Source organism: Diadema setosum, chromosome 14, assembly GCF_964275005.1.
Source record: "Diadema setosum chromosome 14, eeDiaSeto1, whole genome shotgun sequence".
NCBI lineage: Eukaryota > Metazoa > Echinodermata > Echinoidea > Diadematoida > Diadematidae > Diadema > Diadema setosum.
The window spans coordinates 23,743,470-23,771,113 of record NC_092698.1 but is presented as its reverse complement, the minus strand read 5'-3'; the positions used below and the strand labels follow the sequence as shown (position 1 = coordinate 23,771,113).

Here is a 27,644-nt window from a genome sequence, read left to right as displayed (position 1 = left end):
GTCCAGAAAACCGCCTTCAAAGTTTTCCTTCGGATGCTATCATAATCAAGGGGAGACAAAAATTTTTTACCTCTTGACAATAGAAGGGATGCTCCTAGCATCTTCCGCGATGTTCGTTCAAGCTTAGCGCCAGCGGTCTATGCACGACCAATAAGTAACCAGGATGCCACGCACTGACCAATTAAGATCACTCCTTTGTTGCTAGGGGCAGAGTCTATCTGCGGCGCTAAATCCAAATCTTCGGACATGGGAAAGGGTGGACCTTTGGTAGGCCAATGGCTATCTGTTTTCCTCTGCCTCCACTACTGGTACTTCTACTGGAAATGGTATGTCAGTGTCCCATACCGTAAAACGAGGAATGTTCGCGTGCATTTTAATTTCGCGAATTTCGCGAGCGCCAAGATTCGTGAAATAAAAATGCACGCGAAGTTCTTGTCTACAGTATATGCATTGAATGCCAGTGGCAGTTTGTGAAAATTTCATGCCGCAAAAAAGGCCATCTGCTCCAATTCGCGAAAAATTCATGCCGCGAATATATCGTGTTTTACAGTAACTTGTTTCACTGTGAAAGTTTGACAGCATGTGTTCTTCACCTGCTTTTTACCCTGTGTGCACAGTCGTATGTTATTTCATATACTTGTACTGTATACCTGTAGGTGAGGAGAAGTTTTTGTACTCCTGTGTGAGAAAGGAATCCCACGTTTTGGCACAACATGTCTGTCACTTGCAGTACTTTCAGAAAGCGTTGCAGTGAAATATAGACAACACAATGGTGTTTAATGGCTCGTAGAATAAAGAGAAAACAATAACATATTTTCTATTATCTAAGAGTCTTGCCCTTACTTATCAACTACAAGGGTAAATTCTCTTTGATGCATCACGCATGGGGTCTTTGTGGGAGTCTGCCGCGTAAGAGCTGAAGAGATGACAAAGAATGATGATGCGCTGTCTCGCCAAAGAGTATAGGGGCACTACAGTACCAGAGGACCCCCTCCCCAGCCCCCCCCCCCCCCCCCCCCCCCGAAAAAAAAAAAAAGACCTTGGGGAATGAACAAGGGAGCACTGAGGCATGCATGGTAATAAGAACACAAGTGAGCCCACCAGCTAAGTAAACCTTTGTGGCCACCTTTATCAATGTCACATGGTAATCAAATCGGAAGCGGTCGAAATGTCTTGCATAGCAAGCTAGGCTCTTAGGTGATTGCGGTCACCTTTCGTTTTGGGAAACTTTTCAAAATGTACTTTGAACCCAGGCATCAAAAGGACTTAATGATCGACCCAAGTTTTCAAGTGTTCTCTTTTGTGTGTATGTGTACATGTGCCTGTGAGTTATGTGTGTGTGTGTGTGTATGTGTGTGTGTGTGTGTGTGTGTGTGTGTGTGTGAGTTCTGTGTCTGCTTTCATTCTCTCTTCTCCAACCAGCAGGTGGAACCACCATACTGCCACATTAAAGGGGATGGCTAGTAACTGATCAGTGGGAATGCTTGGGATGATTGTTCCAATCCTTTTGGGATTCATTTAAGAGTACATTATATCAGTTGTTGTGTGAAAATTACTTGCTTTAGAATGGTCTCAAATTCAAGTAATGCGCAGTTTAATGTTTCCAGGTTAGCGTGCCTGTACAGTGATGGGGCGATCATTAACGGCCCGTTAATGATTGCCCCGTCACTGTACAGGCACGCTAAAGGATTGGAGCAATCATCCCCAGCATTCCCACTGATCAGTTACTAGCCATCCCCTTTAAAGGGATGGTATACTTTTGCTTGAGACCAGGCTTCAGGTTTCTAAGTTGTTGGGTTTTTTTTGTTCAGATAACGTGAAACACCTTTAGAAATATAAAAGAGCATATTATTCTAAGAGGAATTCAAAGCTTATTTGATGAAAATTGTTTTGAAATGGCTGATATATCCAAACCAAAGCGATCTTGATAAAGATGGGACCTTTTATTAGGATCATGGGACACATTTTTATTAGGATCGCTTTGTTTTACTTTGTTTTTGGACATTACAGCCATTTCAAAACCAATTTTCATCAAATCAAACTGAGTTCTTCTTTATGAGAATCATATGCTCTTTAACATTTAATAAAGTGGTTTCTAAGTATCTCCCTAAAAGTTAAAAGCTGAATCCTTATCTCAACCAATAGTATACAATCCTTTTAAAGGAGTACAAATGCCTCTGCAAGCAGAACAGGCAGATATTCATAATATCAAACTAGCCGATGATTACATCAAACAAGCAGATATTTGTACCCAAGTTAACTGTAAGCTGTGCAGCAATCAGCTGACAAAAGTTGTCAACGTTTTATAGAGCTTCTGATAAATGTTTGATCCACTGTCGTGACCATGACTGTATATGTACAATGGGGAGAGTACTTTAAAGGAATTTCACTTAATTGTCACATCCTTGAAATCAGCAACATTACAACAATTTGTTCTGGGCAGCACCATATTGTGAATATGGAAAAACTTGGATTCTTTGTATGGTTATAACTCTTTGAAATGTCGGGGTGGGGTGGTTACCTATTATCTTTGGGTACAGGTTTAAGCTCAAGAGGTTTTTTGAATGAACAGTGCAACCATGTATGAAAAGCTTTCCATACGTTTACCGGAAATACTTAAGGTGTTAGCCATTAGAAACTAATTTTAAAGATGTGACCAAAAATGTGTCAACATTTTTTGCTTTCAACTTGTAATTGTTTTCAAGGATCAAATATTGCATTGCAGCTAGGGATTAGATATGTAACAGGAGCTCTTCCTCGAAAGCTCGGTTTCATTGATTTGTGTAAAAGTTGAAATAGCAGTTGACCTTTTAGTTGTTGACGTGGAAAATATTTGTGTTTTTATTGTCTCATTATCTGTCTTTATACCAGTTGACCAGTCGTTCTCTTTAACTTCCTACATTATTTGATGTTTGTCTGTCTGTCTGTCCTCTTCCATCCATTCACCTGTCCATTCTCAGGTCTGTCCTTCTCTACTGCATGAGGGTCATCCCTAGAGACCGACACCCACGAGTCATATAGCCCATGAGTTTGACACTAGGCAAATAAAGCCCATGAGTTCGACACTAGGTTAAAACAGCCCACGAGTTCGACAGATACAATGCAGGACTTAATGTGTCGGTCTCGTGGGCCTTGTTAGCTTAGTGTCAAACTCATGGGCTGTATGACTCGTGGGCTGTATGACTCATGGGCGGTATGACTCATGGGTGTCGGTCTCGTGACGTGCACCCCTGCTTGGGCCTGCTGTATATTTGCATAAAGCGGAGTTAGTCTACCGTGCCTGCAAACAGCTACTTTGGTATATGCATTTCCTGGCTGTGGCCCGAGCGTCTGGAATTTGGGTTACTGCTAATATGCAAAGCTCCATTGTAGCTCATCACTGTAATTGAATAATCGCACCTGTCATAGTCCAAATATTTGTTATAGTTGTCATATTTTTCTCCATCTTTCCTCCGTTCCTTTCAATAGGCTGCTTGATGTGTGCGACGGCCTGGATGTTGGAAGATCGGAGATGATGCTGACGTTGGTCTTTGAGCTGATTGACCAAGATCTCGCCCAGTACCTGGAGAGGTGTCCACCCCCGGGCCTTGGTCATGCGACCATCAAGGTTAGTCAGTCTTGACCATCAAGGTTTGTCAGTCTCAACCGTGAGACACTCACAAAATTATGACTTAAATCCTCATTCCTCTGAATGTAAGGTTAATCAGTAATTTGTGAATTTGTATTGCAGTTGTTAGTAGTATGATACATAAAAGAAATTCAAAAATTATATTGACAGGTAGTGCGTGATAGTATCTTGCCATTCAGATTTTAGGAAATAACATTTCAATATTACTTGACTGTCACTACAATGTCTTTTGAGCATTTCTGGAAAAATCTTCTTACTGGTTTTAAGAATGTGTCAGTGATTTTGTTAGGAGGTTTCAAATTTGCACCAAAATGATATTGATGTTAGATCTGTGACAAAAAAGCAAAAGTACTCACAGTTCTTTTTCAACACATTTTATTCATTTAAAAAAAATGATTTTTAACTATATTTGTGTACAATATCAGAAACACTGGTGGCATGTTCGACCATGTTGCTGTATGATTGTTGTTGTTTTTTTCGTTCTTTTAAACTGGAAACATTGTGAAAGATACGGCCTTTAAAGGAATCATATAGTTTTGGTGGAGATGGGGCTTCAGGTTTCCAACTTCTTTTTGTGAGATGATGACAATTTTCATATGAATTATGATAAAGCATACACATTAAGAGGAATTCAAAGTTTATTTGATTAAAATTGGTTTTAAAATGGCTGAGACATCTTAAAAAAAGAAGTCCTGTTAAAAAGGTGGGACTCACTTATTGTAAGGACCACTTTGTCTTACTATTTTTTTTTTGTATCTCAGCCATTTAAAAACCAATTTTCATCAAATAACCTTTAAATCCTTTTAGAAATGTATGCTCTTACAGTGTATTTTATATTCAAAGTGGGTTTTAATCATCTCACAAAAAGTTAGAATCTGAATCCCCCATCTCAATCAAAGCTATCCATTCCTTTAAAGGTAGGGGATACCTTTTACAGACCTCCCAAAATGCAGCAAAACATTAAATATGAACCTCATGGGACTTGTTTAGGCCACTGCTGAGAAATTTGGAAGTCAATCTACAATTTGAATAATGCACAAAACTCAACTACTCAGTAGTTCTGTGTGTCAGCCACACTTAAGCATTTTTGTTGCAGTCTTCTGTATCTTTTATCTATAAACACAAATCTAAAAGTATAAGAGCTGATGTAATAACAAGTAGAGTGTGTGGCAAGAATGTATATCTAGAGATGTTTGTAAGTTTTGATGAACTTTCTTCACAAAATATACATGATGGACACACATGCAGTGCATGGGTCTGCAAAGGTAGCCTAGTAATGTACTGGAATTTACGGTGAGCCCCGAAAAAAATTCAATTCAAAATCTAACGGTCAATAAAAATGTACTAAATGTTACCTTCCACTTTCAATACTTTATGGGAGTTTCTAAAATGATACTCTCTTCAACATACCACTGTATTTATACAACTCTTCATGTAAGGCATGCAAATGGGATTCCCTACCTTTAAGCACTGTGAGTTGTCCAAAGTGCTTCATCCCTTTAAGCACTGTGAGTTGTCCAAAGTGCTTGACCATCGTGTAAACAGGAAAGTACCCAGCAAGGAGTGGAAGAGAATATCCTGGCGGATTCTTTGCAACAGAAAACCTCTGGTTGCTTATGGCAAGATGTCATTGCACTGCTGAGATGATGTATTTACTGTACCACCACCAAAACAGCAAGAACAACCACAACAACACAAACAGAAGCAGCAGCAAAAACAAAAACAGCATGCAGCACTCCCAATTTGCCTGCATTGATACACAAATCTCATTGACACACAAATCTCGAGTGCCCTCACCTTGGTAAAGATTTTAAGACAATATGATATCGGATTATCATGCCAAGTACTGTGGAGCACTTACGTTGGCGATTAGTATACAAGATTCAAGATTCAAGATTCAAGATAATTTATTGTCATGTATAAAATATACATAAAATTGATTTTCGGACATACATAAAGATAAAGGTGCATAAATGAAGAACATAAATAATGAAAATAACTTAACATGAGTTTTATACCATACATACATGAAATACATACATTTAATACAAAAAAAATTAAGATATTGCATTGAAATTACAATGAAGAGGGAAGAGAAAGGCTAGGAGGACAGGAGAAGAATACATAAGCGTATATAGAGTATGCATTCTTCTTTTTTTTCCTTTGCCCCAAATACAAATAGTGCATCATGGTCAGGAGTGCCCCGGCAAGGTGTGCAAGTGAATGTCCTGGCAGATTCTTGGCAGCAGAAAGCTGCTTGTTAACAACAAGATGTCATTACTGCTCTGATGATATATTTACTGCTTGATGTACCACCCCCCCCCCCCCAAAAAAAAAAAAAAAAAATCTCACAACAACCACAACCACACAAGCAAAAGCAGCAGCAAAAATAACAGCAACATTTAGCCTTTCAAAAATTAATACATTTTACACAAATCCCCAGTGCCCTCACCTTGGCAAAGATTTGAAGACAACATGGTATCGGAGCATCGTGCCAAGTAGAGCACTCAAGTCAGGTGATGAGCAATAGAATAGTGCATGGTCATGAGGGCCATGGTACAAGATTTTACTAGAAGTGAAAGACGAGGTAGTGTCTCATCTTTCAGCGAGTGCGAAATCTTGTTCCATAGCATGAGTAAAGATGATACACTGTTTCTTTTATAAAGCACCTCAGACATCAACAAACATTGTCTACTTCATCTTGCTTTAACTGACCTGTATATGCTAGTTAGAATCAAGCTTGGTAGCTTAAAAAGTTCTTTGAACCCTAGTTGCCCTGGCAACCACTCAGGAGCCTGCTCTTGCGCTGTATATAAGACTGCGCACGCAGACATGCTTCCTCTTTCTTCTGCCGGCGCTATGCATTTCAGATCTCCCCAGCAGTTCTCCGACAGTTGAGATAATATCCTTTTAAAGATTCAACTGGATTATATTGTCAATTTAATGATTATTAATAAGCATATTTCTAACCCTTGAAATTCATATTTTGTGTATTCTTTCTCGATTTGCCGACTGTGAATGATACAATAAGCCCTTTTTTAAGGGCTCCAGTTATTGATAGTCATGCCGCCCAGACGAGATGGCAAATTGAGCAAGTCTCCTCCGACCACGCTGTCCCGGCGTACTTGCCTGCTTTGGGACTATTGCCAATTCCTGTGTGTATCATGTGTAGGTGTGAGGAAACATTGAATCTTACTGTGCCAGGGACTTTGGATAGTGTGTACAGTGTTGTGGAGTTTTTAGAGCAGATCAGCACTAACTCACAAAGGGCAAAATATAGCTATCAAGCTCTTCTTACATGAAATTCTTGTCAGTAAAGACTGAAAAACTCTTTATCTCATCTGTAGATAAAAGTGCCATATAGCATTATATGTGACCGTGCATCACAAACAAACAAAAAGTCTCACCCCTTCATTTTACGTGAGGACTCAAGAAAGGTGAAACTGGTCAACCAAGTCAATTTTTAGTTTTCCATATTTTCTGAAAGAGCCAGTCTTCTACATTATTCTTGAGTTTGGGATCATAACTTGAATGGGAAAGTGTGTTTTCAGCAGTTTTTCTACAACCCCATTCTTTTGGTAGAGTAGTGTGATCAGGATTTTCTTAGAGAACCCTTTTCATTTCTTGAAAATCCTTTGCACACTCTTCACTTTCAACACTAATAACTTTTGAAAGGATAATGCCACTGCTTTGAAAGTTGACATCTATCATGGACAGAATGTTTTAATAAAACATGATGCTAAATTTCAGCTTAATTTGATAATCCCTTCATTGTTGTTGCTACAGTGGTTTACATCTTTTTTTTTTTTTTTGTCCCATTCATGGCACAGGTAGCACAGCTTTTAAGCGCTTGAATAGACCCTGTACTGCAGAGCCTCTTTTCTCAGTTAAACTTTACCAGAGTGTGTGCTTTCTTTCCAGTATTTATATAGGTTAAGAGAATCCATTTGAATTAAGTTATATACATCATTTTAAAGCTAAAAGACTGCTCTTTCAGAATCTGCCCTTAATAAAAATCCATGTCTGGCGACTTTTTGTTGGTTTTGTGGTGCAGGGTCACACATATGTCATGTATTTATATCCCCTCCTTTTTTTTTTTCTCTGTTCCTCCTGCTCCTGCTCTGCCTCCTCGTCTCAACATCTTGCTCCTGGTAGTGTCTAATGAGTCAGATGCTGAGTGGTGTGGAGTACCTCCACTCTCACCGCATCACTCACCGGGACCTCAAGCCGCAGAACATCCTCATCACCAGCGACAACAAGCTGAAGCTGACGGACTTTGGTCTCTCGCGCATCTACAGCTTTCAGATGGCGCTCACCCCCGTGGTCAGATTTCTTTTCTTTTCTTTTCGACTGTATGTGAGCCTGAGGGAAATGTGCTTAATAGATTCTAAGGCCTGAATTCACGAAGGTGGTACAATTGAAACCATGGTTTAAACCATGGACAATATGTATGGAGCGCCAAGTGTCACATGGCCTATTTCGCTATGAAATCAGTCATCTCGTCGACTGATGACCATTTTGTTAATGGAATGATCATTTTGTCGACGAAATGTCATTTCATTATGAAAATTTCGTAATGAAATAGGCCGTGCGACACTTGGCGCTCCATACAAATTGTCCATGGTTTAAACCGTGGTTTCAATTGTACTATCTTTGTGAATTCAGGCCACAGTGTTGAAAATAAATCAGAGAAAATCTAAATGTAAGAATTATGTCAGAGATAGTCTTAATGTCAAAATTTGGTCAGATATCAGTAGAACTGCCAAGTCTCCTTGCTTCTGCTCGTGTAGGAGGCTTTGTTGAAAACTTCAGAATGTCTTCACGTCCTGGATATAAAAATCTCCCTGATTTGGGTATTTACTCTTGCCCAGTGAGATGCATATAACATACAAATGTTTCCTTGAATTTGATGTGTGAAATGTTGGCAGCCCTATATTAGCATTAGCATTAAGATGCTGAACATCTCAGAACTACATAAAGAGAATGTGGTGAGATGAAAGAGAAAAAAAAATGCCTGCAGCCAATTAAATTTTATAAATGTACAAGTGTATTTTTCTAGCTATGTATGTGAGTATCAGCATTTTGGGGTTGTATCCTGTGCTAGAAGAGATATTGTTCATGCAATATTCATATATGACCCCATCTTCCTATCCGCATCGTCAGGTGGTCACCATGTGGTACCGTGCTCCTGAGGTTCTCCTGCAAGCCAGCTATGCCACGCCCGTCGACATATGGAGTGTGGGGTGCATATTTGCTGAGCTGTATCGCAAAAGGTAAGGCACGCTGTGGTCCTTGTCTCCACCATGTCTTCCCAATGAAGCGTGAAGACTCATACATTGTAGTTTAATGTGTCGTCATGATGGTTTCGATATAAGTGCCTGGACAAAAACAACAATAATGCAAATAAGAATAACAAAATTAAAAGCAAAAGAGTTGCAATCCCAAGCAAAAGCAAAACAGAAGGCCTATATAGTGCCCATTGATTTTAACAAATATAAGCTGAAATGCTGATTACATAAACCAAATGCACGCATTGGAAAAAAAGTTTTTTGCTAATGACAGAATATTTTGCAACTTCAGTGAACATCTTTTGCCAAGCAATGTATTGTGTATTCAAATATTACTGTCAGGAGTTGTGGGGGGCACTGTTGTACATGTATCTCGATGACATTTTCAGGCATAGATTGAATTGATTGAACATGAACATGCTAGATGGATGCCTAATGCCAATTCCATTGAACTTGTGAGACTGTGCTCTGTTGAAAATGATTATCAATTGTTCATTGTTGCCTTTTTTGTTTGTTTTTTCTTTCTTTGCCTTTCATTTATTCAGTCATCCAGTCAGTTGATCCTTCATTCATTTACATGGGATTTTGTTTAAGTTTAGTTTGCATTTTTTTTTTTATAGTAACAATGTTTGTTCATTTCTAAATTTCTTGTCATTGTACAAGTCTTTTTAATGAATAACTGCATTTGTCTTGCTGATTGTTTGTGTAGTTATTTTTCAAAGGAAGAAATATCTTCAAAGCTCAATGTTGAGACCTATTATGACTATCTCAATCTCTGAAATGTTGCATTACATTGATATCTCTCTGGAATCTAGGAAAAACAATACTTCAACAAACAAGTTTAATGACAGTGGTGATGCAATGCGGCAGTGATCCCTGACAAACGTGTGTGGCCTTGACTACCTTTTGATGAAGTTCTCTTTTTTTTTTGTGTGTGTGTGTGTCTTACAGGCCATTGTTCAGGGGACAATCTGACAATGATCAGCTGCGGAAAATATTTGAGTAAGTGTTTCTTCCTCCCACCTATCCTGTTGTTGTTGTTGTTGTTTGTTTGTTTGTTTGTTTGTTTGATCAATGTTCCTGATTGTGTGCTGTTTGTATCAAGTCATTTAACAATAATTTCTTTTAAAGACAAGTAGTTGATGAAGAAGTTTATCATGGCACACTTAGTTGGTTGATATGAAATGTATTTGTCATTTCGGACACATGTTTGGCGGTGTTAGTACACAGACAGCAAAAGGAGCTTTCATTACTAATATCATGTGGTCATGTATAAAGGTAATGCTCTTTCAGTAAAATTATTTTTTGTCACCATTTTCATATGTTTTAGTCCTTTGAAAGTCTGGCTTTTTGAAAGAGTAAATGAGCCATTGTTTTATAGTGTAATATCAAAATATATATACGCTGAATCATGTCGTACACAGATTCACGTGATTTGAGTGTACAGTTTTCTGTGCTCCATTAGGGCCTGAGACACGAAACGTGTATTGCTTCTGGAGAAGAATTGGTGCAAGTACTCAGCTTTGCTTTCATCTCTGTTTGTAATAAAGAGTGAATCAAAATGTAGGTATCAACATGTGTTTTGCCATCAGCAGAAATTCTACCTGTGTGTCGTAATGTGAAAGGTTGAAATTGTTGATTCTGTTTATTAGCCACAAATTGGAATATTCAACCTTTCCTCCATAACATTAAAAAAAACAGTGAGCAGAATCTGTCATATTCCCCATATAACCATGGAGCAGGTATACAAGTCAAGTCTATCAATAACCCAATCTCAATTAATCTTTATCCCCCCAACCCTCCCCACAGAGTGATAGGACTGCCCCCAGAGGACCAGTGGCCAGATGTGGCATTGTCTTGGAACTCTTTTCGGTCTACCGGTCAGCGACCGTTGTCAGACCTGGTCCCAGAGATCAGTCAGAGTCACCATGCTCTGGCTTTGTTAGAGGTTAGTTCCTTCAATATTTCTGGCTTGTTATAACTGTACCTCCAGTATATATGTGTGTATTGTGTGTGTGTATGCATATATGTTTATGCAGAGCTTGACATAAGCAGTGGCCCGGGCCAACAGATTTCCAAAAAGGATATCTTTTGGTGGCCCAATCGGGCAACACATATGCAAAGTTGATTGTTATATTTCCTTCTATTTCAGGCCAATATATTTCTTTTTCGGGCCACTAAAGTTTCATATTAAAATATTTTCAGTTGCCTAAATGGACCACCAGACTAAAAAAGTTAGTGTCGAATCGGTTATACGGAGAATTTGAATGAAAAAGTAAGGTCAGCATCAAAATAGAGAAAAATTAGATCTTTTCACTGATGCTGCACATGTTACACAAAAAGAAATATTAGTGAACTGAAGATACTAAAATCATCACATATTTGAATAATTTTGTGTGTTGTTCAGCAGCTGTACTCTCATATATATGAAGTTGATGAAAATGGATATATGCTTCTTTTCCATCTAAACTTTTTTTCTGTATGTGTAAACTGTATGAAAGAAATTGCATTGTAGATGATATGCAATGATATGTCCTGGCAACATGAAAGGTATTGATGACTGTAGCAGCTAAAAAAAGTCCATGAATATGTGTTGATGGTGTAAAGTATCTATTTAGCAGCTGTTAAAATGTTTCTATTCAAAACTGTGTGGAGAGTAACATTTCATTTGCCTAGAAAAGGAATATGTGTGGAACTTAGTGAATTGATAAATGCCAGACTGATCATGACTTTTATCACTTGATGGCCAGTAAATGAGAACATTGTGATGTTATGACATAAAAAAAGATGTTTGTGTTTCGCATAAATCCATGCATTCTGAAACCTGATAGGTCCTGTAGAATGTTTCTTATTGATTTCAAAATCCTGTGTGTGTGTGTTGGGTAGTACATTGTAGCTCTCTTTACAAGCTCTGCTGATTTTCCTTGAGTTATTGATGCGAGATGACATTTGTCGAATGAGAAACAAACTTCTTCTTCAGTTTTGATCTGAAATGTTTTGACAGGAAATGAAAGTTTTCATCGGTTTCCTTTCGATTCTGTAAGACCTTCATTCATACTGTAATCATTGAAATGCATATAAACTCTGTCAAATATCATTGGTGATACATGTGTTTTGTTTCACCAAAATATGTCGTATTGTAAAATGCAGTGATTTCTGTCACCATAGCAACAACTAAAATCTTGTAGAGCTGAGTGAGTGTTGCTGAACTGTTGCTTTATATGTACAATGATATCCAGTTGCCTGTGTGAGAACACACAGCATGAAACCATCAGAAAGTCACAAACATGGATTATCAGCACCTAGCAATATTTCACCGTTTTCATGTACTGTATACGCCGAATATTTCGTGAGGTCTTTATTTTCGCGAATTTCGCGAGTCAGGTGCTGTTCGCGAAATTAAAGACACGCAAAAATTTTTACTCTGATCCCATACGTACGCGTGTGCATTTCTCCGTGCAGTACAGGACTCCATGATCGCGAATTTAACCACTCGCAAAATCGTCGGGAATTCCCAATTCGCGAAAATTTAGACTCGCAAAATATATGGCGTATACAGTACTTCCTCTTGTTATTTGGTTCAAGAAAGGGCTTTATTGAATGGTTCTACAAGGTCCTCCAAATAAGACGAGCAATATATCACTTAAAAAATGAATTTAACTCTTTTAAAGACAAGGAAAACAAAAACTTCTAGCTTCTGACTTCAAAGGTATTTTTTTTTTTAAGGCTGATCGTCATACTACCAAGCTCAAAACCAACAAAAAGTACACGTAGGCCAAGTGAATTTTCACATTTCTACATAGATTGAAATAGTATCCTCTAAGCTCTATAATGATAATTTGTAAAAATTGGACCATCCTATTAAACCTATTCAAAAAGTGATTGAAATGAGAGAGAATCACAACATGCAGTTTCACAGAAAAGGGAGAAAAGAGGATTTAAAGATTGGGGTCACTCGGGCGTGCAGTGCAGAAGTATCAATGAAAACATGTTCATCGAAAGCTGCACTTGTCCATAAAAATATGGTCCAGGAAAGCAGCAGAAATCTTGATTTTGGTTTTGTTGTAAGCCGCCAAATTTTGACAGAAGGTAGAGAAAAGATTACTCTCCAAGCCAATTAAGACAAACTTTCAAAATTTGAGTCAGTCAACCCAAATGACATGTTTTGGCCCATCAAAGAGAATCCTATTAATCTGTGACCTTTTGTGGGCTTGGAGCTGGGCGGTCACCTAATATTGTGTTGTAGCGATGTAAAAACATGTCACTGGGTCATGAGTTTGTTTGTCTTTTTTTTTTTTTTGTCATCTGTAGAGCATGCTTGCATTCAACCCTGATCACCGCATTACGGCCGAGCAGAGTTTGAGCCACAGCTACTTTTCCAGAAGTGACAAGGATGATGACGAAGATGAGGATGATGATGATGATGATGATGACGATCAGGAGGAGGAAGAGGATGAGGATGAGGTAGAAGAAGGCAGTGATGATGATAAGGAGGATGGAAAAGAAGAGGCAGGAGAAAAGGACAGCTGTAGGCAGCCTGCGGCCGCTGCAAGTGCGTGCTATGCTTCCCCGAGCAAATCGTGGTCACAGCCGGATGGCAGCCCAACCTCCCACATGAGCAGTCAGCCAAGCAGCATGCCGGAGCGGTGAACTGGGATGATGGGCAAATTTTTGTCTAGACAACGAAAAAAAAAAAAATGGTGTAGCTGAATAAGGTTTCAATGCACCAAACCATCATTAGCTCCCAATTAATGTGTGCCATTGCAGAGCCAGCCCATTCTTTGTTTATTAGCAGCCTCTAGGGCGTGGCCGAACAAGGGTAGAGAGGACAGGTGTTTGAGGAGTGAAGCAGCGGTCAAAGTACTCTTGTTGCGATGGACAGATGGACGTGGTTCAGTGGACAGGAATCGCAAATTGACTGACTGTCAATGTGGCCTTATTTGTGTTGGGTTCATGGTCCAACTGAGTCGCATGTCCACTGCCCAAGCATTTTATGTGCTTGAAGGGGACTTCAGTGGATGCTAATGCAGCTGATTCAATCTGCCAAGGTTTTTTGTTGAGCAGAAGTTTACTCTTTCTGTCTTTATCATTATTGTCTTCATTCTTTTGTTTGTTTGTTTGTTTGTTTTTGATAGAGACCAGAAGATCACATTGTAAACGTAAGTACGCTTTCTTGGTCATTATGTGTTGAACTAGACTGTGTGGAGTGTTGATGGATGCTGTGTGTACATGCATTTGAGTTCTTTTCTGTAAAGTATTAATTGAATTGAATACGTGTATTGAATTAATATCAATTTTCTTCTCTTTTTTTTTCTCTTTGTCTTTGGAGGATGCTCATTTTTTGAGTCAGATTTTAGTGTAAGTTTTGGTGACCACAGTGCAGATCAGGGTTATATTGTCATTCAGAATATTCATGATTAAATTATAAAGAAGGTGCATTAATGACAATGCAGCCAGAGTGTGTATTCAATACCATGGAAGATGTTTGTGTGGGAAGAAAATCATTGCTTGAAGCTCTGCTTTTTCCAGAGATAACGACTATTTTCTGTTGGACACGGCATTACGGTCATACCTATGTCACTGTTGCTGTAGTCTGCTGCTATATACTGTCTGCAAAGTGTCATTGAAAGCTCTTTGCTGTGGTGTCAAACTTAGAATGTGGTGTATTTGACCCTGGGGGGGGGGGGGGGGGGGGGGGGGGTCCAGTGGGGAAAAAAAAACATAGCCAACAATTAGGTTGCCGTCTTCTGGTTTTTCATCACGAGTTGAAGTTGAGACCGCCACGATGACCCTTTTGTATGATCCAAGGATGTTGATCTCTGGACTGCCAAGAGAATTAAAGATGCCACATCCAGGACTGTCAACAAAAAAGAGGATCATTTGATTTGAGATTCCCCCCTTCCCTCCCCTACAAAAGAAAAGACCCCTAGAATAGACCGGTACAGTGCCGGAGTTTGACATAAAAGTTGTAGTGATGGATTTTCTGCCAGTACGATCCCCTTTTGCCATGCCTCTGCGGCTGGTGTATTGTGCCTAAGTGTGCCTTTGCCCATTGCTCCCTGCAATGATTTTATGGTGTGTTTCTTTCTGGAGGGCCCAGGTAGGGTAAATTCCCTAAAGCCCATAGAGTTACGCAACAGTGTTGTGTATGTCATATATACAATGGTGTATATATCGCTGAATATGTATTCAGCGACACTCATTTCTAGTGTATCAGGACTTCCACACCATCTCGCAAGTGGTTAAATTCGCGATTGTTGAGTACAGTTATATCACAAACCTTGTTCATGTGCTGTGTGCTGTGTGCTGTGTACCAGTTCATGTACATGCTTGCACGTCACATTCCCATTTACTCAGTTTTGCGAATAGCACCGCAAAATTCATGAATATAATAACCCCTTGAAATATATGCCAGATACAGTAATTTGGAATACCTCACACCTTTATGTTCTTCTGACTGATCATATTTGCACTCCAAAGTTCCATTCCTTGCCTATTCTAGATTCTTTCATGTGGAGGAAGAGCCAACAGTAAAATTTATCTTGGATAATGTGCTGTGTACTATTTTTCAGTTAATTGTAAGGTTGCCTCTCTAGTACTAAAAGCACAGAACACTGTTATGTTGTGCTCTTGTTGTAATGATGTCAACATTTTATGTATCTTTTCTCCAATTTCCTTCCTTTTCTGAGTTGAATGTAAAAAAAAAGAGGGAAAAAAGTTAATCCTGAAAAAACATTTTTTGAGAAGTTATTCACTCGACAACAAGAAGCCTATGCTGATACAAATTTAGTGAAGCCAACTCACGAACTTTACAATGCAGTGTGAAGTTTACGATTGGTTAAAGAAAAAAAGAAGCAACAATTGGAAGAAATCAATTTTTTCCCTTTAATGCTGGCATTGCATCATGCCACAGATACAGAAAAATCCTTGGACTAGAGATCCACCCCCTTTTAATTCTTCTCCTTTTTGACACCCACACTGATTTTCCCCCACCTACAGATGTTTCCTTCATGGCTGCACTGTGTACTAAAACTTTGCCAGGATCCGGTGATTATATCTCACTTAGTTTTTAAATTTGATAGCCCAGGCTGGATGTTTATCTTCTCCGTGCCAAGGGAAACAGTCGTTTCTCTCACAACAACAAAATTAGATAGAAATGGGCATGCAGTCATGTTCTTTTCATGTCTTGCTGTGGAGGGGAAGAAAGGGGTTCTTCGTTTCATTGGAGCATTTTATGGATATGTAAAGTAGGGCTGTCAGTGTACACTAACACATTTTTTTCTACAGGTCCGCCCTTTCCCTGTTGGACCAGTAGGTACCAAGTTTTTTCAATTTTTTACTGGTCTATCTCTGAAAAAAGTCACTGGTCTGAAAGTCATCTTTCCTGGTCTGGACCATTGGACCAGTGCCAGTGTGCAGCCTTGTGTAAAGTCTAATGTTGGATTTTGCTACTGGGGAAAATCTCAACAAACAGACAGAAAATTAAACAATTAAATTGACCGAAGAGTGGTTAAGTTTTAAGTATGAGTGGAATTTATGTAGGAGAAAGATGACACAACATTTAACAGTGTCCTGTCTGAATGTAATTGAAATGGCAGGTGTTATTATTACTACTTTGGTCTTTGTTTGGATTGGAACTCGTGCCATGCAGCTGTATGCTTCTGAACCAACCGGACACTTTGCACAAATTACTTAGCATTGTCTATTCTGTACATACAGTATCTTTGTGATATGCATGTGTATGTGTTTAAATAGTGTGTTATTGTGTGTGTGTGCTGTGGTTTGTGGATGTGTGTATGTGTTCCTATATTAAACCACTGAGGATGCACCCACTGAACTAACATGGTGTCAATGATCAACCAAATGGTGTTCATGTGCCAAAAGAGCTTGTGAAACAGAGATGGACCCAGTGGTGTGTACATTCATGGATACCTTGTCCTATATGAACCTCACCATTGGAATTCTTTCAGCCACTCACCTTCAAAACTTTTGATACAAAGCTGCCCAATTATTGCCAGCAGCTGCAGCTATTAGAGGCAACACGTGTTGGTAGATATACAAAGTATGTACTGGTAGATCTGTTGGTTTTGATAGTGTCACAATGCCAAGTCATGTGTCGAAGTCTTTGCTGAATCATTGCACGGAGTGGTGTCAGCAGCACCGTCACTTACAAGGATATACACAAGTCTGGTATCCAGACTATTCATGTCTGCTTGTTGCATAATATAAGAAGAGAATGTACCAAATCAGGGAGAAAATGCATTTTACCATAAAAATCATAGTTTCATTCATAATGTACTGCCTTCCTTGAACCATATTTGTAGAGGTATTACTGTAATGTGAAATAGAATTAATCATGCAAATTGAATTAAACTGCATTTCCATTAATAAAGTACATTAATTTTTAATAGGCTTTCACACATGTATAATGAAATGATATGCAAGAGACAAACAAATCACAGTATTTTTGTCATGATGTAAGAAATAAATATAATGACAAACTATAATGCAATTTGTGGCTCAAGATGGAAATAGGAGATTCCACTAAAAATTTGGCTTGTAAGTCGTGGACCTCTTATGACAATGATAGTAAATCAAATCACAAAGAACCTATAAATGCAGCATACTGTAAAACCAGAAATATTGGCAGAACAAAGGTTTTCATGGCTTGACAGTGCAGCATTCAATGCAAATATGCAGAAAGGAACCTAGCGTGCATTATAATTTTGTGAATATTGGCTCTTGCAAAATTCACAAAATCAAAATGCACATGAAAATTTCTGGTTTTACAATATACACAAGTATGTCATAGACTACTCATTTTGTGTGTGTGTGTGTGTGTGTGTGTGAGAGAGAGAGAGAACTGTGAGTGAAGTCTATGGGTGGGTATGTGCCTTCAGAGATTCGAGTACATTGTATTGTTACTTCTAAAATAATTTTATGTGTGCCAAAATGTAGAGACAATGTGTAAAAGGACATTGATGAAAACAAATACAAGAATTAATGAAAGATACCAAGGGGTTGTCTATGTAGAGGGTGACTCGACTTTTTCTTACATAATATGTTGTATTGTAAAATTTGCATTATTCCTCACCACAGCTGTGCTTGTTCATCTGGTTGTGAGTGTTGCAAAGTAATGTGGAGTTTTCATCCAAAGTGCAAAGGAAATGAAGAGTTGATTTGCCTCTGCGATGCAAAGTTTTCTTACGGTTTGTAAGTGTTTTTCTTCCTTCTCTTTCAGTTCAAAACTGGTACTGATGCTATGGGGAACTGAGCATTTTGAAAAGTTCCAAGTTTCTGCCATGAGATACTAATAGTTGAATTTGATTTGTTTTTTGTGTAACAGAATGGCAGGGGAAACTTGACATTGAATAGCACAGTTCGTGGAGAGTTGTCAAGTAATGGCTCGGTCCATGAAAGCTTGACATCAGTGATTCACATTTTGAGCAGAGGTACTTCAGTAGAGTTTGTCCATGAAAAGCATAAAATTTGTGGTTTTCTTGAGGCTGAGGAGTAAGGTCTCCCACAAAAAAAAGGAGGAAAAAAAAACTTGAAATTGAACAAAGTTTTTTTTTTTTTTTTAAAGAGTTTTTTGAAGGAGAGACTCTTCCATGGAAGCTTTAAGTTTGGGGATATATTTTGAGAAGAGTTTTGAAAAAGCTTGTCTTTGAAAACTTGAAATGGTTGTTTGTTTTTGCAACTATTTTGCAAAGTTATGGTATTCCTATGAAAACTTTGTATTGAGGAGTGTTCATTTTAAGCAATGTTATTAAAGTACAGTTCCATGTAAAAAAAAAAATTACAATAGATTTTTTTTTTTCTTTTTTTCATCAAAAAATTTTTAGACTGGCAAATGCATCATAACACAGTTGTGAAGGTATTCTTTAAGGAAAACGAGTCTGACGATTGTAACATATGGGTAGATAACTGAATCGAAAGTTTCCTCCATGAAAAAAAGTTATGATTGTTTCATGAGCAGTTTGAGGTAAAGGCTTTCTCATGAAAGGATGCTTTTTTTGGGGGGGGGGGGGAGGGGGAAGAGAAATCAAAAGCAGGGTATTGAAGATATGACTGATTTGCATCTTGAAATTACTATTAGTCACAGGGTGCTAAAACATGATAATCATGCAAATGATATTATATCGTATGTTGTTGTGTTCCTACAAATAGGTGATTTTTTTTTTTTTGAAGTTGGGCAGTTTAATTACTTTGATTGGCTAATGTAAGTGTATTTGAACCATCTGTAAATTGTTGAATTCATATTGTAGTTGGCTAAGTGTATTTGAACCATCTTTAAATTGTTGCATTTGTATCTGGACATGCAGTCACACAAACAAACCCTTAATCTGGGGTAAAGAGATAAAAAAAAAATGTATAGCAATGATTCCAGACAATCCCGTGTGCATGGTAGATGAATCGCCAGTTATCAATTAGTGGCCGCCACTGATGGGGGATGGGGCTTGTGCAGCCTGTGGCGTAGTACAAAACAGGAATAGATAGGGAAAAGGGAATAGATCTCAGGGCAAAATGTAGGAGAAAATAAACAGTGGTGGTGCTCTTTTTCTATCACTTCAAATTGTATGTTTTTTAACATAAAAGAAAGAAAGAAAGTAAGAAAAGAAATCAGTCTGTGGATGATTCCTAGAGGAGATGTAAGGAGCAAAGAGAGAGTGCTTCTGCCACCACCAGAACACCTGTGTTCCTTTTCACTGTGTCGAGCTGGAGAGATAATGCCAACCAGGATTGGGGCATGACATGCCACATGCGGATATGATGGCTTCATCACATATTTCTTTGCTGTAGTGTGTACTGAACAGATGTGGCATTTACGTGGAAGTGTTTGGTATTCATGCTGGATGCCATCAGAGAAAAACAAAAACAAGGGGTTGTTGAAAGTGTTGTTGTTGTTTTTTCCTCGATCTTGTGAATGGAGCCGATGGAATGCATTTGTATTTATGATAAAATGGAACCATTTATAGTCTACAATTAACATTTTTTTTTTTCACGTCATGTGCTGAAACAAAGAGAAACACCAAAGAATTGAAGTAGCTAATGTTAAGTCTCAACTTTGTTACAAGTAGCTGCCATAGAAACAGTACATAGGTAAATTAAGGTACTGGTAATGTTATCCTGCATGAATCGTGACCAGTAAATTGTGTTGTCTGCATCCAGTTCTGACCCGTGCAACTCTCTGCATTTTAACATCACTAAAACAAAGGACAGTTTCTCTTCAAAAACCCCAGAGAACAGTTTCATGGAATCATATGCAGGAAAACCCGTTATAACGAGCTCACGTACAGCAAGGTACCACTTTTGAGGTGACTTCAGCAGTCTCGATTTTCCATTCTGTGTTTAGCTGGTCTCTTTATTATTTTGTACATTAACAATGTGATATCAGTTATAACAAGGTGAAATCGGTAATTCCATTGACCTCATTATGATAGGGTTTCCATATGGTTAATTCTCTACTGTCATTTTCCCCACTTGTTTGCCTGTGCTCATGAACAACTGTATCATTTATTCATTGAAAATTTTGCAAATTGCTCTTGGTGGGAATGAATCGTTAACTGCCTTGTAATGGATGGAATGATTATGAAAAGTGCAAATCAAATGAATGTTTCTTCATCGTGTTCCTTTCCTTAAAATGTGGTTACAAGAAGTATTCTTTGTTGTCAGTAACAGTGCAAGCATTGCCATTTTGTTCTTTATTGGAAAAAAGTGGTAAATGCTGCTCACTTTGAATATCATGCAGAACATTACATCTTTGTGTATGAGTGAAATCTCCCAAAGCCTTGCTGTTGGTGTGTTTCTTTAATGTATTTTGATGCCGTTTATTTTTCCTGACAAACTGAGAATTGACACGATTATTAATTCATTTTCCTGTTTGCTCATCATGTCAAAATGTTACACTATATTTCTTTTCTTTTTCAATCCGGGGTAGGGGAAGAAATTTTGTGACTTGTCTGAACTCTCCTGCCTGCTTTTTGAGTCACTGGTGTTTATCGACACTTGTACAAAACTGCCATTACCATGTCACGTGTTGATATGCAATTGCCTTTTCGTTATCTTTCCTTCTGAGCGACAACTGAAAAATCATTTTTGCTGCATTGCTACTAGCTAGAGCACACTGGCCAGACACTGATAACTGCAAACATAGCAAAGCTGTGAAAAGACAAGTTTAGTTTTCAATTAAAAAAAAAAAAAAAAAAAAAAAAAATGAGAATAATGCATGTCTAGAAGTGATAATCTTTTATGTATGTTTAATCTTTTGCCTACATGAACCATGTGGGTCATGTATAGAGTCTACGGAGATGTCAGAATCACACAGGGAATGGATTTCAGCGTTTCATGGAGGTGCATTTGTTTGTTTGTTTGTTTTTTCTCACTACACTTGGGTAGATGAGACAAGAACCATCTGCATGGAACTGAAAGAGTGTTGAGACAGGCTGCATCTGCCAGTCAACTCTTATTGGACAAAAATACTCCATTCTTTGTGTTGGTTTGTTTTGAGGGGAATGGTCATGGGAGAGATTGCGCATTAAACTTCTCTCCTCGCTGGTACTGCTGCGAGGCGTACAAGTAGACAATTAATGACACACAACTTGCAGTGACATTAAGACCTTCTATGAAAGGTGTCTACCAAGTTGTTCAGTTGTGATTTGTGTCTGTTCCCGAACATTCTCATGTGAGAAACGGAACGAAGTGACTCTAAGTAATGTATAGTTGTACCGGTGTGTGTCACACTGTACTTCAGCTGCATTTGTGGCCATGCCTCCAGGGGATAAATGATAACTTTGTTCAACTTTTTAGAGTGTCGTCTCAGCTGGAGGCAAATGACAAATGTGGATAATTACTATTTCAATTGATTCTTTTCTTCTTTTTTAAAAAATAGATTATGCTCTTCCATTATCTTACAGTTTGGTCATGAAGTTAATGCCATGAATTTGAAATATGGTATTTATGTTTATTCATTTATTTCAATATTCCTCATCACCCATTATTGCAGTGTTTATTTTTTTTTTGTACATTTATTTTTCATTATCTTTTTATCCATTCATATGTCTTCTCATATTCATTCATGCACAGATTGGTTGATTGATTGATTGATTGATTGGTCCATTAAAAGAGTGTATTTTTGTATGTACAAATGAAAGTCACCAGTTTCGATGAAAATGGCAAAAATGCAAAATGTGTTGGCACCTTGAGCTCTAATTTGACCAAATTTGAATACCAACTGTTACCTCTAGAAACAACACAAGTTTGATGTACAGTGCACTTAATTTTTTTTTTAATACTGCTTCATAAACTTGTGCTGACAGGAGTGATGAAAATAGTATGGCACATTATTTTAACATTGAGCTTCCTGTCCAGCACTTCAATAATCAAGTTTTCACCGCTCTGTATGTTGGTACTGGCTGTATGAACACTACACGTTATATTTATAATAATCATGAACTATTGCATCATTCCGAATTGGAAGTCTACACTTACTCAGTACATTGTACTTCTGGATGGAAGCAGTATAAACATATACTGGAAGTTTCTTAACTTATTTTATATGTCGTGGTCATCCGTTACCTTATATCTCTCAGGAACGGAGTATCTTTTGATAGCAATATGCCAATAATGCATATTTTTTGTACACATATTAAATCGTGGAAGATATGAAAAATTGCCACTTGAGCTCAAAAACTTGATCAACAGTACTAAATACATTGAGTCAGTATTACCTTGTGATAACGGTTGGCATTAAAGTCAAAATATTAAAGTTGGTTTTAATAAGACTACCACCTTGAAAAAGTATTTGAATACTGAGCAATTTCTTGTTTTTGTGTAAAATTTCCTACTGGTTTGTACAACAATTAATGACATGTACATTGTCATATCCTTATACAAGAATTGAAGAATTGATTAATGGAGGAAGTTTGAGTTTGACAATAAGAAGTCACTGTGTATACTGCAACATACCTGTACATGTACTTGCAACCTGGTATTCTGAGGCGTAGTAGCATTTGAACCAGTGTCTTATAATTAACTTAAAACCAATGAATGTTGGTAATAATGTTGCATATACAAGTGGCTGCCTAGAATTGTATCATGTTGAGTGAATTGAACATATCAAGGGGCAAACCCAAGGAATGGAAACCAAGGAAACACATTCTTGAATGAAGCCCCCCCCCCCCCCCAAAAAAAAAAAAAGGTTATGTTAAGCATTTTTGTATCAAACTGAATTTTGGAAGCAGGTTGTTGATGACAGATTATGCATTTCATTGGACAGCTTTTGTGTATTGGTTCCTCTTTTTAATCTCTGTTGTTTATTATTCATTGTGGACATCATTTTCAGAGGCAGAATTTGCTTCAGTTGTGACTTGTATATGCAAATGATCAATACTTCATGATGATGGATTTGGAGGACATGATTTTAAAACACAAATGCATCATTGTCATATGAAGGGTTAGCTTTCATGAGAAGAAAGCAGCAGCCTCGTGTTTTGCAGTTTTGTTGAGCTGCATTGGCAGAGGCATTTTTTTTTTTTTTTTTATGGCAAACTCATCAGTTGTTTGAAGTATTTTCATCTTTCTTGTTTATATCTTGTAAAATCAGCAATCAGTTCAGTCATGATATTGCGAATCATTGCCTGTATTTATACTCCAAAAAAAAAAAAAAAAAAAAAAAAAATGGGCTGTATTCCTTTGCACTGTACATCACGCATCTTGAGTAATGTAACATTTTCACCATGTGTCTGGTCATTTTCATACAGTTGCTACATACATATTTTGTTGTAAATTTGTATTAAAGGTGCAAAAAAAAAAAAAAGTAATGAAGAATTATGGCTATTTTGTCTTAGATTTTGTCAGCTCTGACGGATTTTTGACACGGGTGCATGTGAATGAATGCATGTGAACTGTGTGATATGTGAAAAAAAAAAATTGCAAGAGCAGAAGTGGCTGTAGAATTAACTTGAGCATCATTTCCATGGCAATGGCAGTACATATGGTAATTGCAAGCTGCTACTAGTATTGCATTTGTTTATTGGGGCTCTTTGGCAAGATAATTCATTTCTATCTCTGTCTCTCTCCATCCATCTCTCTTTCTCTCTCACTCTCTACATATATGTCTGTTTTGTAGAGAGAGGGAGCTATGGATATTTATATAATATTAATATATGTATATGTATATATATATATATATATATATATATATATATATGACCGTGCATCACAAAACAAACAAAAAGTCGCACACACTGATTTTGCACGAGGACTGAAAAATAGGTGAAATGGGTCAACCTAGCCAATCTTGACTTTTTCATATTTTCTGAAATAGCAAGTCTTCTTTTACATTATACTAAAATTTGGGATCATGAAACGGGCAGGAAAGGGTGTTTTTTTAGCAGTTTATCTCGAACATTTTTGGTAAAATAGCGTGATTAGGAGTGTCTTTAGAGTCCCCGTTTCATTTTTGAAAAACCTTATAAAATTTTGAAAGGATAATGCTACTGCTTTGAAAGTTGGCATTGATTATTGACAGAACGTGTTAATGAGGCATGCTCAATTTCAGATTAGTCTGATAATTCCTTCATTGCTGTTAGTCCAGTGGTTTACTTCCTGTTTTTTGTCCCATTCATCGCACAGCCAGCACGGCTTGGTTAAGATTAAGCGCTTGGATAGACACTGTACTTCAGAGCCTCTTTTTCTCAGTTCACACTTTTCCCGAGTTTGTGCTTTCTTTCCAATATTTAAAAAGGTTAAGAGAGTCCATTTGATTTGAGTTATACATACATTATTTTAAAGCTTAAAGTCTGCTCTTTCAGAAAATGGTCTTAACTAAAAATTCATTTCTGGCGACTTTTTGTGGTGCAGGGTCACATATATATTATACATTATATATATATATACTTATTATATAGAAAAAGAGAGAGACAGAGGGACAGACAGACAGACGGACAGGCAGGAGAGATTGCAGTCATTTCACAGACACAAAGACATTTAAATATGCCATCATAATTCTCCACTACTACATCTGGGTCCTTCCAAAAATGTGTCCAGTATGAAACTGTACGAGCAGAATAGCGTCGGTATTATTTGTGCAAATTTCATGAGTTGCCTTTGAAATGCAAGAATAGTGGGCAAGTATAGAAGCGTGTAACAACTATGTGCAAAAATATTATTTCTATAAAAATGTCTAGTACACGTAACTACTGTAGGTATCGCAGTTTGTGTGGGCCTTGGCATAGCGATATCTGGGGCATAACATGCTTGTACAGTACTTCCAATGTAGAACACGCTATATAATCGTTACCACCCAGGGAATCACCTAGTAAAAGCATTTGGTGAATAGTACTGTCACTTGCTGCTCTTTCTTATTCATTTTGTACTTGAACGGTGAAGTAATGATTGCCGGACTTTGCAACTGTGAAACTAACAACATACATAATTATGTCTGACAGGTAAAAATTCCCAAAAATATCCACACTGAAATTTCAGCTTGTACAGTACAACAAAAGCCAGAAAATGGTCACTTAACAATATAATGATTAAGTTACATTCACTACTTTCATGAGAAAGCATAGTGTTACTGGTGTGCATTTCTCCTCTTCACGCACATCATGACAAATTAGAGCATTTGCCAATTAAAGGACACGGGACATTATCATTTGCCCTGTTAATCGTTCATGATGTGATCACTGTTCAGAAAGCGTGGAATGCTAGAAAGGTACGGTGTACATGTATAGCGAGTGCTGAGGCCTTGCTTAATGTATCAAAACCTGGGCAGTTAAAACGCCAATATCTGATTATGTGTACATGCTCTGGCATGGGCCCTTAAAAAAAAAACAGAAGAAAAAAAGCACACTGCAAGCTGTGTCTTTGCTGTGGTGAACGTAATGAACAGAATATATCACTGTCCTTTCAGAAGCTCATGGCACCAATTTCCACGAAGAAAACTTTAATACACTGAGTATAAATCTCACAGACATAAACTTGGTCTGGTGTTTGTGCTTATGAAGAGGTTTTGTTTTTGTTTCTTTAAATAGAATTAAAAGATTTGTTTTTCTTTCACTGAATATAAATCTCACAGACATAAACTTGGTCTGGTGTTTGTTCTTATGAAGAGGTTTTGTTTTTGTTTCTTTAAATAGAATTAAAAGAAATTTTGTTTCTTACACTGAATATAAATCTCACAGACATAAAACTTAGTCTAGTGTTGGTGCTTATGGAGAGGTTTTGTTTTTGTTTCTTTAAATAGACCTTACTAGCACACCTGATTATAAAATAACACATGATATATAGAGGCGTATCTTGCTCAAAACTTGTCCATATTTTTGTTTTCTCAACTGGGTATTCCCAGTACTAGATGAGTTTTCTCTTTGCTTGTGATTAAAAAGGATATTTTGAACCATGACTATACTCTTCCAGGTATCCACACTTGGCATATCCTCATGGGGTGAAAAACACAGTGCTATATTTGCACTAGATATTTTGGTGAAGTTACAAGTAGGCTTGATATGCTCTGGTCACGAGGATAAGATTTTTACAACATGATGCAATACATGGTAGTACTGACAACGCAATACATGCAATACTACAGCTTTGTTTCATATACGCTGTGATGCAATAACATACCACCTACGAACGGACGGCCTTTGGACGCTCAGTTTGGCAGCCGGGAGCGAGATGCTCTACAGCAGTGGTTTGCCATTTGTTTTCCTTCCACATTACCGTGCTTCTGACGAGTCTGGCTACTGTTTCGATACAACCAACTGTTTTCATTTTGCTTTTGAGTTTTACTTCTCTTTTTTTTTTTCTAAATGCAAAGTTTTCGCTTTTAAAAACACTGATAACAGTATCCACACATGCTCATCATTACAAAGACTTATTGATTTGTTCTCCTCAGCCTTCCCTTTTGACCTCCCAAATTTGTCCTTGTGGGTGTATCACTTCATGCATCTATTTCATTATTACCTTTATCATTATTATTGGTATTATATTATTTTAAATTGGATAAGTGTAGGCAAATTTGATATGGGTGTACACTGTAACAATGGACTCTCAAGTCTTAAGCTACCACTCTAGAGAATTTCATAGCCATACAACATTTCCATGTTAATTTTTTTTTTTTTTTTGGTGTGTGTGTGTGTAGGTATGTGTCAGTCTCGGTTAATTGCACTTTCCTATGTAAGATTCAACAAATAAACTTTTGTTGTTGTTTTAAATTTCATAAAGGCTGCTGCAGAAATCCTCTTGTCCCCGTCAGATCATTTATTGCCAACTCTAAGTCTTATTGCATGTCATATACAGTCAAACCTGTCTATGGCAACCACCCGAGGGAAACAAAAAAAAGTGGCCACTACAGACAGGGGGCCACTATAGACATGTCAGTGGCCTTTTTTCATTTCAACACTTGCACTGTATTGGCAGACAATAGCTGGTACGTAGCGATTGACTGAAGTGTGAACACTGACATTATTCGTCTCGGGGCGCGTTAGTTTCGATCACTTACAAAAAAATTGGGTGTGTCAAAACCGTTAAAAAAGATGAAGGCATTACTATACAAATTCATAAAGATATATTTACTCGTGAAATATCTTTGAATTGATTTTTTATGTCCTTAATCTTTTTTGAAGATTTGTGAAGTCTTCAAAATAACATTTCGAGCCTGAGGAACTGGTTCGTAACGGTTTCGCATGAATGGGGTTCACAAGCGAGTTTGAGGAGATCAATAATGC

General features: G+C 37.7%; 1 protein-coding gene across 1 annotated transcript in view; it reads left to right on the top strand.

The window, feature by feature from the left end:
* Positions 1-13,918, top strand: part of LOC140237916 (cyclin-dependent kinase 4-like) — a 38,434-nt gene extending 24,516 nt beyond the window's left edge. The window contains exons 3-8 of the mRNA XM_072317847.1: positions 3,469-3,607; positions 7,784-7,951; positions 8,792-8,901; positions 9,868-9,918; positions 10,726-10,864; positions 13,228-13,918. Coding sequence (XP_072173948.1) covers positions 3,469-3,607; positions 7,784-7,951; positions 8,792-8,901; positions 9,868-9,918; positions 10,726-10,864; positions 13,228-13,566 — 946 coding nt within the window. The 3' untranslated portion in view covers positions 13,567-13,918. The remainder of the gene's footprint in view (positions 1-3,468; positions 3,608-7,783; positions 7,952-8,791; positions 8,902-9,867; positions 9,919-10,725; positions 10,865-13,227) is intronic.
* Positions 13,919-27,644: the final 13,726 nt, after the last annotated feature.